The following is a 16,890-nucleotide window of genomic DNA, read 5'->3' on the forward strand; positions in this document are numbered from 1 at the left end:
TTTGGTGCACTATGCATTTTTTGAACTATGTTTATGACTGAATAGTTGGTAGTTCTGAGTAAATAATAACTATGGTTATTTTTTTTTTCTTGTTTTGTGAAATGTTTTTAAGTTTGATTTGAATATTCAGAGATAATTTTCAGAATTGCACAAGATTTAAATATTGTTTAATTTAGGTTTAGGAGTTAAAATAGAGGGAAGGCAACTGGCTACTATTTTTACAAAGGAAAAAAAAACAGCTAACAAGTGTTTATTTTCATAAAACTGATGACTAATTTTATTAAAAAGAGACAATGTAAAAAATATATTGTGGATAAACTAGCAAGTTGTGCCAAATCTAATTATCAAATTCGTATAAAATTATCGGAATTTGAAAAACCATATAAAAATAGTCTAAAAAGCATTGATTTATGATAGAATAGTCTAGAATCATATGTGTCAAAAGGTGGTTACTTTAATTTGAAATTTAAATGTCATAATATTTTATAATTAAGGAAAATTGAATAAAACCGCAGGAGTTGTGAATCAAGTTTGTCAGGGCTACTAAATGAACTGTTTTTTAATGCTAACTTTAGTGGTTGTTCTGCTGTTTATGTAATTCATATTGCTATCTAAACAATTAAAGTATTGTTTCCTCTTTGTTTTCTATTCAGAGTCAAAAGCTAGTGAATTGAACAATAAGTTTAGATTTAGGAGCTATAAAGGATTTCATGAAGAAAGAGTATAACCATAAAACTTTGATTAAATGCCTTTTTCCAAATTTTGGCCGAAAATGTGCATTTTTTGTTGGGGGTGGCAGTTAAAACGGTACCAATTTGTGAAATACAGATAGCAATCATTAAAATTACAAAATCAACCTCGAAAAAATTAATCATTATTTTAAAAATAGATTTCTGGAACTCATTTTATTTTAAATAACTTTTAATATCCCTATTTGTTATCTATTTGTTTTTCTGAATAAAATGATATGTTCACAATTCAGGCAATCAATGAACAAAATACAAATAAAATTAGAAAAATGAAATATATAAAAAAAAAATTGAACATATTTACTATGAAATTATGAAGAAATTAAACCGAAATCTTCAGAACCATAAAAAAATTGGAATCATTATGGAAAACAATGTCTAAACTAAACATTTCTTATTAAAATGGTCAGTTTTCTGGTTTGGGACATTTATGTCTTTAAATATATATATTTTTTAAAAAGATTAAAAATAAAAATAAAATTTTCTAAAAACACAAGAGTTATCCGTTCAAAGTTTTTTACTTTTTTTTTTTAATGTGAAAGGTATTGAATGTTTATCACTACTTAAGCACACATTTCTTTGCTGGTGATAGTGTTAATAATTATGTTATAGTTATGTGACCTAAAAAATACTTCCCTGACTTATTTATATTTTTCTGATTTTAAAATAGTCTAAGTATGTGAACTTATAATATTCCAAGAAAAATAAACCAAAATGCCAAAATTTCAAACTTTAGCAAACATAATATATTTTATATAATTTTAAAGCTTCAAATGTGTATTTTATTGTTATGCAGCTTGATTTTTATTAGCATTTAATTAATACAATGTAATAGCTTCCAAACAATTGAAAATAAATTTAGTTCCAAGCAATTAAAATTAATAAATTGTTCATTGTTTAACTTTTTATCTCAGTTACAAAAGGTGCAATTGAAACGTTTATTGTGAAACAGTGATAAGCTACATGAAGATATAATGATATACTACACTGAAAAGGGAAAATAAATTGACTAATCTTTTTACATATTTATTAATTTTTTTATTTTTGTCTTTGATACTAATTTAAGCTTAAAAATTGCTCCTAAAAAGGTACTATCTTTATAATTTTTAAAATTTATTTTAATGCTCCACTTGTTACATTATTGTTAAAATCAATTTCCAAATTGAAGCTTTAATCAAATATATAAACAGGGTATCCGCGCACCTGGAAAGTCATGAATTTCAGTATTGAACAGAATTTGCCATGAAATGTCATGATTTGAACTATTTTTTAAAAAAAATCATGGAAGTCATAGATTTAGGTCGCCAAAAAATTTTATTTTAAAAATGGATTCCCCCCCCCCAATTTCATGGTCTTCCGAATATCTGAATTTGTAACAAAATCCATACTCAGAGTCATTTTTTATTCATATAATATATACTCAGAGATTATTATAATATATACTCAGAGTCAAAAGTTTTTATCATGTTCTTATCATGTAAAAGTTATGGTGTTCTTTCAAAGAATGAAAGAAAAAACATCATTTCTAGAACGAAGTATCTTTTAAACTTCTGTGATTTCAGAATTATTATTATTTATTTATTTTTATTTTAGCAATTTAAAATTCTAGTCGAAGCAAGCCAGTCATTGGCAAATTTTTTTAATTCTGAAATGAACAGAAAAATCAGGAGTATTTCTTTCCTTTCTGATGAACAACAAAAGTATCTTCAGAATATAATTCTGCAGAAAAAAGAAGAAGATTATTTGCTCAGCTATTATTTTTTCAGCTATTTTACTGCTTCAACTCTTTCTTTACTCTGTTTTTAAATTTGAAATCAATAAATATGAAGATGCAGAAAATAACAGTTTTGGTTATACCTATCATTTTAATTTATGTTATTATAGTGCTTTTTAAATTTATTATTCTGTTTTTGTCAGAGAAAATAGTAACTTTGTTAAGTCATGAAAAGTCATGAATTTGAAAACTAAAATGTAGCAGATACCCTGTATAAATTTTTTTTAAAAAAAGAAAAAAAATGAATGGGAATGTTGTTTGGGTGAGAGTCAGAGCATAAATTTATGTTAAAACAATAATCTACTAAAAGGTGTAGAGAGAAATAACTTTATTGACTAGTTTACTTAAAAAAAAAAAAATTTTTTTTTTGTTGTGTGGATAGGTTCAAAATGTTTCTGTCTTTATGATCTTTGTCATTGAATACCCACTTAATTTTATTGTTTATGGGACTTCTGAATTTTAAAAATTAAACAAACAGATTATCTTAATTTTGGTTATTCCAATATGGTATGCTATGTTATTTTTTAACTTAAGAAAATTCATTAACAGTCAAAGTTGAGACTAATTATTGTTTCATATTAAGCCTTTTAGTTGTCTGAAACAAAAACTGCTGATTTTTAATAAATAACTAAGTCGAACAGTTTTTTTTTAATTGGCCCAAGCAAAAATCTTATGGGGCTCTTTTTCTCATTAGGAAGTTAATTTGCCCAGGTTTCAGTATAGCTGTTTCCTTTTGCTAGATTGTGATTTATTTTACTTTCTATTAAATTTAGTAAGCAATTATTTGAATGTATTAATTTTGTCTGGTATTGATTTTATATGCAATCAAAAGTGTAAGTTATTGTATTTTCTGGTTTTTTGGTAAACTTTATAATTTTTACATACAACTATTCATTAAATAATTAAACAGTAAAATAACTTAAAGTGTTTGGGGGAAAAGGGATTGCTGTATAAATTGTGCATGTTTCTTGCTACCAGGTAGAAAACAAGATAGCTAAATGTTTCATTTTATTGTGTCGGGAATTTAAATATTATTGCATTTGTTTCAAGTACGTGCATAGTGGAAGAAGATACTACTTGACATTTTAGTGAACTTAAGAACATCAGTTTCAAAAAATATAGAAAGTTCAGGAAACTATTTACAATGCTTTACTTTTTCATATTATTGAATTGGTATATAACATTACTGTACTTTCTTACAACTGACTAACTGTATGCTTTTTTAGAATGTCCCTTTAAATTTGTTGACTAAATTTTGAGATTTTTCGAGTCCCAATAAAATATATATTTTATTTGGTTTTGAAATTTAAAAATTAAAAGTCACAAAAATATTTTAAACTTTTGAAGAAAAGAAGAAAGCTCTCTTAAATGATAAAAAAGGTATTGTAAACAATACCTTTTTTATCATTTAAAATAAATTTTAGAGATTCTAAATAAATTCATCTCTAAAATAAATTTTAGAGATTCTGATATCTCTGTAAACTTTTAATTGCTAGTTTTCAAGAAAGGTAATTAAGAGCCTGAAATGTAAATTCTGTTATAAGAATATATGAAGAATATCTTTAATCCAACTTGAAAAATATCTTTATTCTTTTTTAATAAGGAAATTCTATTCTTTTTATTTTATTTTAATATATGCAAAAGGCAGTTATTATTGGAATTACAATGTAATAATATTCCTTCAAAGGCTTGATAATTCAAGAGACTTTGGCTAATTCAAATAAATAGGCATCTTATTAATTTATATTAAGTTTATTTAACAGCTGACGTTGGATTTTGGCATGGATTACAAAGGTGGGTTTCCATGGTAATGATGTTGGGATTTGGCACAGATTTATCTAGCCATGAAAATATAAAAAAGCATGTATTTTTGATGGCTCATGATATTTAAACAGGGATTCTGAAAGGAAATTGGTTGCAAGAATATCCTAAACTTAATCAAATGTCATTCAAATGGGAAAATTTAGAGATTCTAATATGTTCCAAAGATGACCACATTCTGATGATAGGGAATTTTTAAGATTTTCTTAATACTTATTTTGCTAAGAATTATTAGCCATTAACTTCAGAAAATAATATTTTAATTGGCATCTGTACTTTTTATGACTCTTTGTGAGAGAATGATTTCTACATCTTAAAACTAGTAAGGGAAATCTATTTTAAGCTTATGATTTAATGTAGAAAGACTTGTATGAGGCATTCTATATTACATCCCCAAAATTTTATTTTTTTCATATTAAATTTAGAACTTAGGAAATTTTTTTTAATGGTTAATTACTTGCTACACCTTTCATCAGAATTTTTAATGAAAACTAACAAAACGCACAACAAATTATCAAATAGAAAACATTTAAGCAAAACAACAGTAACAAATGCAAAGTAAAAGTTGCGTACACAAAAACATGCATACCTATTTCCTATAACAATATGTAATGATTACTTTAAAATATCTTTTATAAGCAATTTATCAAAGTTAATGCACACATTATAAAAAAAGAAGAGTCTCTAATATTATTCTGTATTTTCCTGCAAAGTTCTGTGTAGTAACATCACAAAATGCTAAAAGTGAAGACTTTTTTTTAAAAGTTAATAAAGAAAGCATTAAAAATAATAAACTTAAAAACACGTATGCAGAAATTCATTATCCACATATCTTTTCAAAGTGAATAAAGAGAAATAAAAAAGGACGCTTGCGTCTTAATCTAGAATTTAAGATTATAGTATAGTTAAGGGCTTGTTACTGGATACAACGCTGTAGTCCTCAAGAGGAGGAAAACAATCTTGTGTATCAGCAATATTGATACGGAAGATCCTGTCTCAAAATATACAGCAATGAAAAATATGATTTGTTTATTGTTATACTGTATTAACTTTGCCCCATATTTATTTTGAATACAGGTAAACACAACCGTTGTAGAAATTTTGAGGGGTTGGATCTTCCGTCGAAGAAGGCGTAACATGTTCATAAGAACCATATATATGACATTTTCATGTTATTAAATTTATACAATGCAAAAAAAATCCTATATTTGTTAATCTCTTTAATATTTCTTTTAAAAAAAAATTTAGAAAATTTTATTCATGGTTAAGCTTTAAATTTTCTGGTCCATAATATTTTCTTAGTTTGGAAACATGCATAATTTCTGTTTTTTCATAGTATGACTATTCTGTTTATCTATTTCATAATTCACATTAGACATCTTTTGATGCTATAAATACCACTAAAAGTTGGAGAGAGTTTTCTACTGTTAGGATATTTAAACTCTTCATACATGACTGTGTCACCCGGTGAAAAGTTTATATCTACAAGTCTAAAAAACGTTAATGAACTGTTATTTTTCTTGTATCGTGTTGTGTTTTCAATTTCTATTTTTCTAGCTTCTTTGATTGGAGGATAATAATTCTCTTTTAAAGGATTTTCAAATGGAACTATGCCATTTAATAAATATGACGGAGGAAATTTCGTAAATGAGTGTGGAGTTAAATTATATTCCTGAATAACTTATTTTAATAATGGTGGCCACAGTATTTTGGAAGAATTCTCTTTAATTTTACACTTTAAACATGTGATTATAGTTTGTCCTAATCTCTCTACTTTTCCATTAGTTTCAGACCTATGAGCTGTAGTTAAAAACTGTTGAATGTTGTGATGTTAAGGAAATTTTTTAAAATGAGAAAATGTAAAAGCTGCATTTCTATCACTTTTTTTTTATTTTTTTGGGGAAAAGTATGATGAAGAAAAGTTTTGTAAGTTTCTGTTGTAATTGATTTTGATGCGGAAGCCCACCTACATCGAATCAGATGGTCAATAATTAAGGTCAAATACTTTTCAGATAAATTATAATGGTTTAAACCACCAACACTATCAATTGTAAGTAAGTCAAACGGTTTATCAACCAGAGGCATTGCTTGTAAAAGCCAAAATCTTTTTTGTCTGAGCTTTTTATTTATTTGACATGTGTGACATTGCTTAGTAAATTTAGTTATATGAGAAGTACAATTTTGCCTATAATAAACAGTAGTTAGTAAATTAATTGTTTTTTGAATGTCCAAATTTTTCATGAGCAATTTTAATTAATTTCAATTGTAATAAAAATGCTACCCCAAGTTTAGTAAATCCTTTTTAACGTAGACATAATAAATTATTAATTTCGACAAATTTTCAAGTTAAATTGTAACTCTTTTTAGCCTTAATAATTTCAGTTAATTGCAAAAGATGTTTTACTTGACTTCCAACATTGTGTACATTTAATTTTGGATCTGGTGCTTCCCTTTAAAGCATATCCTCTTCAATTGGGCTATCTTTTGTATTTTTTACAGTATAATCATATATGCTAAGGTGACCAGTGAAATAATCTCCCTTTAAGATTTTTAAGCCGAAGGTAGGCTGCATGGTCCTGTATGCATTGTAAAATTTTTCCCAAACAAGTAATGATAAAATTTATTTATTGTGTCCACAATAGCGAGACATTCCAGATCAGTGATAAAATAATTCTTTTTGTAATCTTTCAATGAGCGGGAGTAGAACACTGTGGGGATACAGAACACCAGATTCATAATTATTACACAGTTTAAATTAAAAGTAGTGATTTTTCAACTAACTTTTACAAGATGGAAAATGTTATAAAACACATTGATCTATCTATTCCAATAGGAAATAGAAGACAATAAAAATTTAACAAAGCTATTAAATCGAAAACAATGTTTATAATATTAAGATTAAAATTAAAGTAATTTTGAGTCATTATAATGGTTATCACTAACCTAAATTTATATACAACTTGAAAAGTTAATGTCCATGACCGAAGTAAAAAATTTCAAATTAATTCTATATCGCATTTACAGGTTAATAACTGCATAGAATTCTTTATTCAAATGGAAGCTTCAAAATTAGGTCAAGTTTACATGTAAATCATTAACAAATTCATCGAGTTAAGATAATTTGTAAATAAGTAATAATTTTTTGCTTTCATGCAATTTACCAACATTGATGCCAACAATTTTATCCTTTTAATTTGAACTTATCATAATAATATTTTATACAACAAATTCTTTTCTGATTGTTTATGCTGTACTAAATATTTGATACTCAAATTTTATAATTATAAACTTTTGTTTTATGAGAGAATTTTTCTAAGAAATTTATGTTTATTTTTTTACGTCCAACACCATGGAATTGCCCAGTTTTAAGAATAAAACAATTAACTAATCTAAACTACTTAAAACACCCTGTGGTTAGATTGGAATTCTTTAAATATTTTACTTTCAAATAAGAAAAAAAAAAGAAAAGAATTTTATCTAGTTGTTTTCTAATGAATATGCAACAAGACATTTGATAATTTTGCACTTGTGGCATTCATTTGTGAATACTGACTATCTCTTAAAATAATTATGCTAATTCAAAACAAACATTATTTAAACACTTGACTTTAGATATTGGTTTAAAGAAAATATGATCAATGAATTTAAAAAAAAAAGGGAAATAATTGGATAATATAGAGTATAAAATGGCTCTATATTGAAATGTAAATAAGTTTAAAAATTTATTGATTATTATCGCCTGGAATTATTTTCTTTTGCTTAATGAAAATATATTAAACAGTTCTTATCCAAGAAATTTTTTGGTCTCTCTGTATTTGCCATTTAGGTACATTATGTACAAAAACTACTTAAAGTAACACATTAAATCAATTTTATTCAATATAAACAATATATTCTAGAAATTAAGCATATTATTTTCTCCACATTTATCTTAAATTTTTTAAAAATTCAAGTTGTACTAAAACATTAAAAATTTAGAAAATAAAAACAAAATCTTGCTTTAAAATAAATTTTCTAATTATTTTTTCAGGATGACTTATTAAAAAAATTACATTTTAAATAAAATAGTTTATAATATTAGCACTTTTCTTGTACCCATCCTACTCTCAATAAAGAATAAAAAAAAAAATTAATAAAAAACATGCTGACCTAGAATTTATAAGATTTTTACCTGAAAAAATCAAGGAAATTTGAAATCAGATTAGAGTGGTCACCCTGTGAAAGCACCTACATAGTGAAATTCCTAATTTTATTAATCTACCAGAAGTGCTATGTGTTCTTAATGTTATATTAATATTATTTCTATGAATCTTTCATATCCGAAGAAACAACAAAATGAGAACATTAAGTAGCTCTAGTTAATCATGTCATTGGAAATATTACTTTTGAAAAGAACTATTACACATCGAACTTTAATCCCTTTCCTGCTCTCGCCAAAAAAAAAAAAAAATCCTTTAAACCAGTTTCTTTAAAAACAAGTAAATAAATGAAATTAAAAAAAATATTCTTTAAAGCTTTCTTGACTGATTAATTTTTTTGTTACTTCCACTCAGCGTATGTAATCCACTTCTCAATATTGGTAATTTTTATGCAGTTTCATTGTGACTCTTCAATCTCAACTTTTCAATCTTTTTCTGAAAAGTAAAACCTTTTTATGCTGCTTAAGAATATGTCTTTATACAGATTAGTAAAGTTTGAAGCACAACATCAATCATAAATCTGTATTTGTCTCATTTTTTTTTCTTTATTTCAGTTGATATTGCCTTTCTTAAGATTTTTGTTGTTATGTTCTGAGATTGAAGATAAAAATATCTAAGCTAATTTGTTACTCTAAATAGGCGCCATGTACTAATTTAAATTTATTGTTCCCTTACAAAGCTTTTACCGTGTTTCATAATACTTGGATTCTAAATATGCAGAATCAGTCATGGTATTTTGTTCTTAATTCTACATTTTAAAGTCTTAAAGTAGGGTCATGTGGAATAGAAAGGTTTTATTGTCATTGAATGGTTTTATAATGGAAAAAATGTTCATAAAATTTATATAAGACATTTTAAATATTTGAAATAATTATATTCTCTTTTATTTAGTTGATTTAAGTTTAAAGTTATAAATGATTTTAATGATTCATTATTTTTCTTTTTCAAATATGTTAAAGCTGCTGCAGTTCAAACAAGTCAGTCAAGTCAAGGACCTGCTCCAGCTGATATGCAGCGAGCTTATGCTGCTCTTGGACTTCCATTTAATGCTGGCAGTGGTAGTACAAATGTTAATCCTGTGATACAGAGGAATCAAGCAGTTTCCATATCTCATGGTAACATAAGCTGAAGATAATGATAAAAAAAAAAAAAAATCAGTGGCATATAGCTGCCAACTTCTTGAATTTTTCAGGAGTTTATAGGGCTTTCAGTATTCCCTTTTGATTTTGAACCTTTTCTTAGAATCTCTTGAACCCTCCATGTTTTTATGTTTGCCGATGAATGAAAAAGAAGTATACGTGTTAAATGGTTCAAATATTTTCCATTGTTGATTTATTTTCAAAGATTTACTAGAAATAGTGCTTGTTATATTTATGCCTTATCTGCTGAACGCTACCAATATGGCATTTGCACTAGGGATATAACAAATAGTTATTTGTCCAAATAGCAACATTTTTAAAAAAATTATTAAAAAATATCATTAATGATTATATATATAAATAAGTATAAATAGTTTTGTATGTATATAAGTTTCACATTATTGAAAAATAATCAAAACGTAGCTGTGTTATTAGTAAGAGTTAAAGGAAAAAATTATAATAAAAATTTTTAAGATATTAAAGATAATTATTAGATATTAAGATAACTAAAAATATTTAAGATAAATAAAAAAACTGAGTAACTGCTACTTAAAGTAGCAAATTTGAGAAAAAGGAAAAGGGAAACAAAAAAATATCCTGTTGATTCTTAAAACAAAACTTTAGCGTTAAAAATATTTTTTGGAAAAAATTATTCATAAAACCTTAAAAGGCCCTATCAGAAATGCTTTTCAAAATGCAGTAACCCCATTAAAAATATTATATACAAAAGCAAAACAGAAAAAATAAAGATCTAGATTTTTGAAAGAAAATTTTTAAGCTAAACAACTCAGTTTTTCCAATTACAGTTTTTTCAAAGAAAAGTGAAGAATCAAGTCTGATAGAAACCCTCTTTATTGCCACATAATAAAAACAAATGTTTTTAAAAAAGAAGAAGCCAGATAGAAACCAATAAAAATCTTTTTAATGTTTAAACAAAAAATTTAAATGTTAAAAATCTAAATTTAATTTTTCACATTGTATATTTTTAGAAAAAAAGGACCATAAAAGAAAAACGATTATTAGAAGCACATTTAAAAATGCTGTGTCATAATAAAAACGCAGATAAAAAGTAACAAAAGTGAAACAAAACAAAATTGCTTTTTCTTTAGTTCTGAAATGTAACTAACATTGAGAATGACACTTTTACCTGTTATCTGTTTTACCGTATCGAAAAAGAAGTGACAATAAGAGAATTAAATCTATAAGAATTGCAGTGTTAAAATGCTGCTCTATAATTAAAACAGAAAAGCAACAAAAACGAAATAAACAAAAAAAGTTCTCAATTCTCAAGGGAAAATTTTTTTTGGAGAAAATAATGAAATTGGCTTGCTTGAATACAATAATAATAATAATAATAATCAGCAGTAAAAACTCATGATTCTAAACTAAGTTAAAGCTAAGTAATCTACTTTCAATTCTTCAAGTTTTGCTTTTTCATTTCTCTTTGAGAACATAAATTAACAAGATTTAGACTTAGAATTAGAGATTGGGCATCTCCAAAGAGCAGGGCACATTGACCAGAGGTTTATTGTACCCAAACCCTAAACCATGATTAGCATGAAAGCCCTATAGCTGAAATAAAATTCCGCAAACACCTTATCAAGATTTAGAATTTAACAAATATATATAAAAACTATTTCAAATAATGTATATTAAAAAATATGATTTTAGATTATTCTTTATTAAATCTGCTCAAATTCCTCCTAAAAAAATTATTTGAAAAGTACTTTTCCTAATATTAGGCTGAACATGCAGTCAACCGAATATTGGGCAAAAAGGCCGAATATTCATTACATCCCTAATTTGGACACATTATTTAATGTTGGCAGCTATTTTAGAAGTTTGATACCATTACCACTGTTTTAAAGTTGAAGCTCCTTTTATACTGAACTGCAATAGCTTTGCTAGTTCTTTAATTTTACTTATATATTTGAGATTTTTCTCTTGAGTCCAATTATTTATCATTTGTGTTTATTTGTATCAAATTCAATATATCAGACTTATGGTACTGTATTTCTTTCAGTTTTTTTAAAAAAAACTTTATTAGAGTGTTATATATAGTTAAAATAATAAGTTGTAGATGGTTTTTTAATGTATTCATGTGTTACTATCTGTTTTTTTATTTTATAATTTTTTTAAAAATAAGTTTATAGTAATCTTTTTAATATTCTTATATTTGGAGGAGTTTTCTGTTGTCTGGTTTCTACTGGGCCATTTTTCAGAACTCAAATATTGTAAGCTCTATTTCATTTATTTGTTATAGCATTTTTAGCCTGCTATAAACCTTTATCAAAACAGTCTTTTTTTTTTTTAATTTTAATTATGTAGCCAACTATACACTTAAAAAAAATTAATGAAACTTTATAAAATTTATGATTTAAAAATTTCTTGATTAACTACTCAAACTTTGTAGCATAATTTTATAATCATTATAGTTTTTTTAAATTGCCAAAAATGTGTTGACTAATAATATTTTTAAAGCATTTGTTTTCTAAATTCCTTTAGAATGACTTGTTTATTTTATTTTACAATGCCTTTGACAAAAATTATGTAATTATTTTAAGATTTTTTTCTTATAGTAATTAAGTATACTAAAAACGATTGGCAGGTAGCATGCTTCTCTACAATATAGTTTTTGTAAATTGCATGCAACCACACATGGGATTTCTTGTACTTTTTTTGAAATTTTATTATTTTATGTTTATTATGCATAATTACTGCATTAAGAATTTTTCTCTAATGAGTGATCTTGACTATAATTTTTTCTGATTATCGTTTTGTAATGATTTGTGTTAATCGTCTTAATAGAATTTCTTTTTTTAAAAATGCTTTGTAGTTTTTCTGTCTTATTGATGACATATTCTGGTACTAACAATTGTTGTTCATATTTAATTTTATTTTTATAGTTTGTAAAAAGTTTTTACTCCTATAATTTCTAAAAACTTTTTAAACAAGTAAATTGACAAAATCAATTAAAATTGAATAGGTTGTATCATAATAGGCTAAAAAGTATTTTAGTTACGGGATAGTTGGTTGATAAGAAATGTACTCAATTTATACAGCAGTTGTATTTATAAACCTAGTTTTTAATGCTTTGTATCTATTATCAGTGTTTTACTTTACAATATTTTTAAAGTTGCTAGCTTTCCTTCAAAAGTATATGTGTGAAACCTTCTTGACAATTTGGTTTTTCTCATATTGCTTCAGATAGGTTTTTTTAAAATTAATTACTATGGGTCTACGCTATATTCATTAAGGGAATTAAATCTTTTTGTAAATTTATTTGCTAAAAAATACTTGAAATTTTTAGTGGCTGATCAATCTCAGCAGTGCTCTCCTCAAACCTTGAATCGCATGCAAGCTCCACAATCAACACAACAAGCACAACAGCAATCTCAAGTGCAATTGAGACCTCTTTTACAAAGTAGTGGTTCTAGTACTATAACCAGTCCTTCTGCACAAAATTTTCTTGTCACTGATAGTCTGCAGTCTAAAGCTAAGACAGCAGGAGTTGCAATAATAAATTCTTCAAACCAAGGATCTACGGTGGTTCCATCAGTTATACCAGATAATCCATCTACAGTTAAGGATTGGCATCAGTCTGTTACGCAAGATTTAAGGCTTCATTTAGTTCAGAAAATGTAAGTACTATGATAAATGCTTATAGATCTTTTTTTAATACAAAATTGTGAACAAACTGCCGAAAATTTGTCAGTTTCTGTTAGCTTGTATATGTTGATGCTTATCCTGTAAGCTAGTTTTATTTTAATTGAAAGAATTAGTAAGATAATACTTATATTTAAATATTAAGAACGATAGCACATGAAGTCAAATTTGGTAGGATAAACAAATACAATAACTTAGAAATATATGGGGTATGAGATATTGATGAGATATTGATACCTTCAGTTTTAATAAACATCTGTAGTTTTATGTATATTTGAAATGTATTATGTTTTAATAATTGAGTTTATTTTAATCTCCTTAAGACTATGATAATTATTTAGCAAAAGTCAATTTTTCAAATAGTTTTTCATTAGGATAAAATGTATTAAAAAGGCCGTTCCATCAGATTTTACTGCATGAGCGATCGCAGAGTTAACATGTCTGTTACCAATAACAAATTATATACAAAATAAATGATTAAATGTTTAAAGTTCATTAAAATAATTATTAACTACACAATAAATTAATATATGCGATCTTACTTTAAATCAGAAATTATGCATTACGATAATTTTCATCATAATTTTTCAAATATGTGCATAATTGTACTGTTAATAATTGTGCTAAATTCAAATGATTACAAATGCATTAAGTTACTAGATACCAGTTTAAAATACTCCAATTTTATGTAAACCAAGTGAATGAGAACCTAAAAATAATTAAAATAAGTTATTAAAATATTTTAAATTGAGGGAAGTGCAAAATTGTACCATATAAAACAATTATGATCTCATCAGGTTGCATAATGGCATTTGATTTGAAATACTTAAATATTATTAAATCAAATAATTAAACTGCTAAAAATCCTTACAATAATTCAAAATGTATTTGTAACAATAAATAAAATAAAATAAATCTTATTTTGTGCATAAATATACTTCACAGAACAATCACAAACGCACCCTGATTATTATTACTAATTTTAAATTTCTAAAATTTTAACCTATTAAATGATAAACAGCCAAAAGCTTTTTAAAATAATTTTTAAGAAATAAATACAGTAGGGAACCGATTATCCGGAACGATCGCGACCATCAATATTCCGGATAACTGATTATTCCGGTTTTCTGAATCTCTACGACAAGCCGTTTTTTTTGTAGTTAAACCCAACTAAAAAATAAAAAAATTTGAAATAATCTTAAGAAGAAGAAAAAACGATGAAGTAATACACTAATGATTATTTCCAAAATGATGGTAAGGTAAACAGCTTTCAAAAAAGAACGAAAAATCCTAATATCTTATGAGGAAAAAAAATTATTATTTCTTTTTTTTTTTCAAATTTCGTTCCGGTTTTTTGGTTTTCCGGTTTTCTGATTTCCGGATAACAGGTTCTGTACTGTATATAAAATAAACAAATCTCATTTTGTGCAAACATAAATTTTATAATATTCCGGTAATAAAAGCAAATGATTAAACGTCTAAAAATTGTTAAAATAAATGTCAAGTAAAGAATAAATAAAATCGATCTCTTTTTAAATCGGCAAAGAAAAGTACCGTAGGGAACCGATTATCTGGAACGATCGGGACCATCCCTATTCCGGATAACTGATTTTTCCGGTTTTCTGAATCGCTACAAAAAGCCGTTTTTTTTATTGTTAAACCCAACTAAAAAAATATTATTTGGAAATAATCTTGAAAAGACGAAGTAATATACTAATGATTATTTTCAAAATGATGGTAAGGTAAACATCTTTCAAAAAAGAAAGAAAAATCCTAAAATCTTATGATGAAAAAAAATTTTTTTATAAAAAAAAGGCGGGAAAATTTGTTGAATTTCGATCCGGTTTTTTGGTTTTCCGGTTTACTGATTTCCGGATAACGGGTTCTGTACTGTATAAATAAAAACAGGAAAGAATCTAACTTCCTAAAATCTAAAACCAGCTTTCTTCTTTTATCCAGTAGCTTATCATGCTGCATCTTTTTACTTGATAATCTCTAAATTCCTAAATCATACATTTCCCAGAGTAAAAATCAAAAAGTTGACCCTCAGTAAAAAGTGGGGGTAAACTTGACCTTCAAGATAGATCTTTCAATCATTTCATCCCATTAATTCATTTTTGAAAATGACTTGCATATTTTTTTCATCACACCTGTTACAGTATCAGCTGAGATCTGTGTTATTCCCGGGGTGGTTGTGGGATGGGAATTAGCCAATGGCTTCTTTGGTTGAAGGGGAGAGTATCTGTTGTGCTATTGCTACATTCTTGCAAACTGTTTTTCACCTACACTGTTAATTCTTTAAATTATTATTGATCCTAAATTATAAAAATTGATTACTGCATAAGATAAAGGGAAGAGTGATAATGAAATTTTGGAGAATCAATTCAACAAAATGGAACTAAAAAACACCAGCTAGGCCATGTTATCAGATATGTTGCATATACCAAAACTTAATGTTTCAAATCAAAAATATGACTTATCTGCCCAAAATTATGGCATTAAAAAAGTAAATCATATGGATTTTATGGTTTTGAACATAAATTTCATAATTCTGAAAGTAAGTTATAATTTTCATTGTGATTATGTATATTGTAATAGTGAAAATAATTCCCCAAAAACACGATAAAAAGGATGAGGAGAAGAATGTAAAAAATATGAAATAATAATATATAGAACAATGTGTTAATGCTATACAATATCTGTTTTGATTTCCAACTATTGCTACTAAATTGAGGGAGGACCCTTTTGTGAAACTTTTTTTTTATAGATATTTACTTAACTGATTGTGTGTCTTTAACAGATATGGATTCAACCATCAACAATTAAAGCATTAGGAAAATTTATTTTTACTTTTATTGGACTCTCTCTTAGAGAGTTCGAATATAATGAAACTATTAAACAGGAAGAGTTAATTTTAAAAACATTAATTCAGTCATGTCTTCTTTTATAGAATAGAATAAATAAAATATTATCTTTTCTTCTTTTATTCATCATTAATTTCTAAAATGTTATTTATTGATGTAAAAATATTTTTATATTTATGATTTTTATGATTATAAAATAATATTTAACTTTTTAAAATTTTTTTAAAAATTCAAATGATTAAAATTGAAAAACTATTGCTTTCTAACAATATATTGCTTTTATGGAAAATGTAATCATGAAGAAGATAAAAAAATTGAAGACTTTAAATGCAAAATCCAGACTCACATCTACATTATTTTAAATTTCCAAAATTCCTCAGAGTATTAAGTTTCTGCATATGCAACTCATTAATTTGTTTACTGTGAATTAGTAGCCAAAATTTAAATTTCTTTTATTGTGGAATAAAAATTAGTAAACCAATTTTAGATTTTTGTTTTGAAGATACAATAAAAAGGCTGTTGGTGCATTGTAGTAGTACAGCAAAGTAAAATTTTCTGTGGCTACTGGCACATACACAAGATTTTCATATCCTAAATATTATCAGCTTTTTTGTATACTATACTCTTCAAAGATTTACTTATTCTTCTGCCTCCCATAAAATTTTTAAGTGCTTAAAT

General features: G+C 25.8%; 1 protein-coding gene across 4 annotated transcripts in view; it reads left to right on the plus strand.

Moving 5' to 3' along the window:
• LOC107451016 (histone lysine acetyltransferase CREBBP) overlaps window positions 1-16,890 on the plus strand; it is a 139,440-nt gene that overhangs the window by 42,538 nt on the left and 80,012 nt on the right. For all 4 annotated transcript variants that reach the window (XM_016066972.5, XM_016066973.5, XM_016066974.5 and 1 more), the window contains exons 4-5: window positions 9,503-9,658; window positions 12,993-13,323. In XM_016066972.5, coding sequence (XP_015922458.1) covers window positions 9,503-9,658; window positions 12,993-13,323 — 487 coding nt within the window. The remainder of the gene's footprint in view (window positions 1-9,502; window positions 9,659-12,992; window positions 13,324-16,890) is intronic.

The sequence above is a fragment of the Parasteatoda tepidariorum genome, chromosome 11 (genome assembly GCF_982258835.1).
Source record: "Parasteatoda tepidariorum strain Cologne lab strain chromosome 11, Ptep-v5.0, whole genome shotgun sequence".
NCBI classification, from domain to species: domain Eukaryota; kingdom Metazoa; phylum Arthropoda; class Arachnida; order Araneae; family Theridiidae; genus Parasteatoda; species Parasteatoda tepidariorum.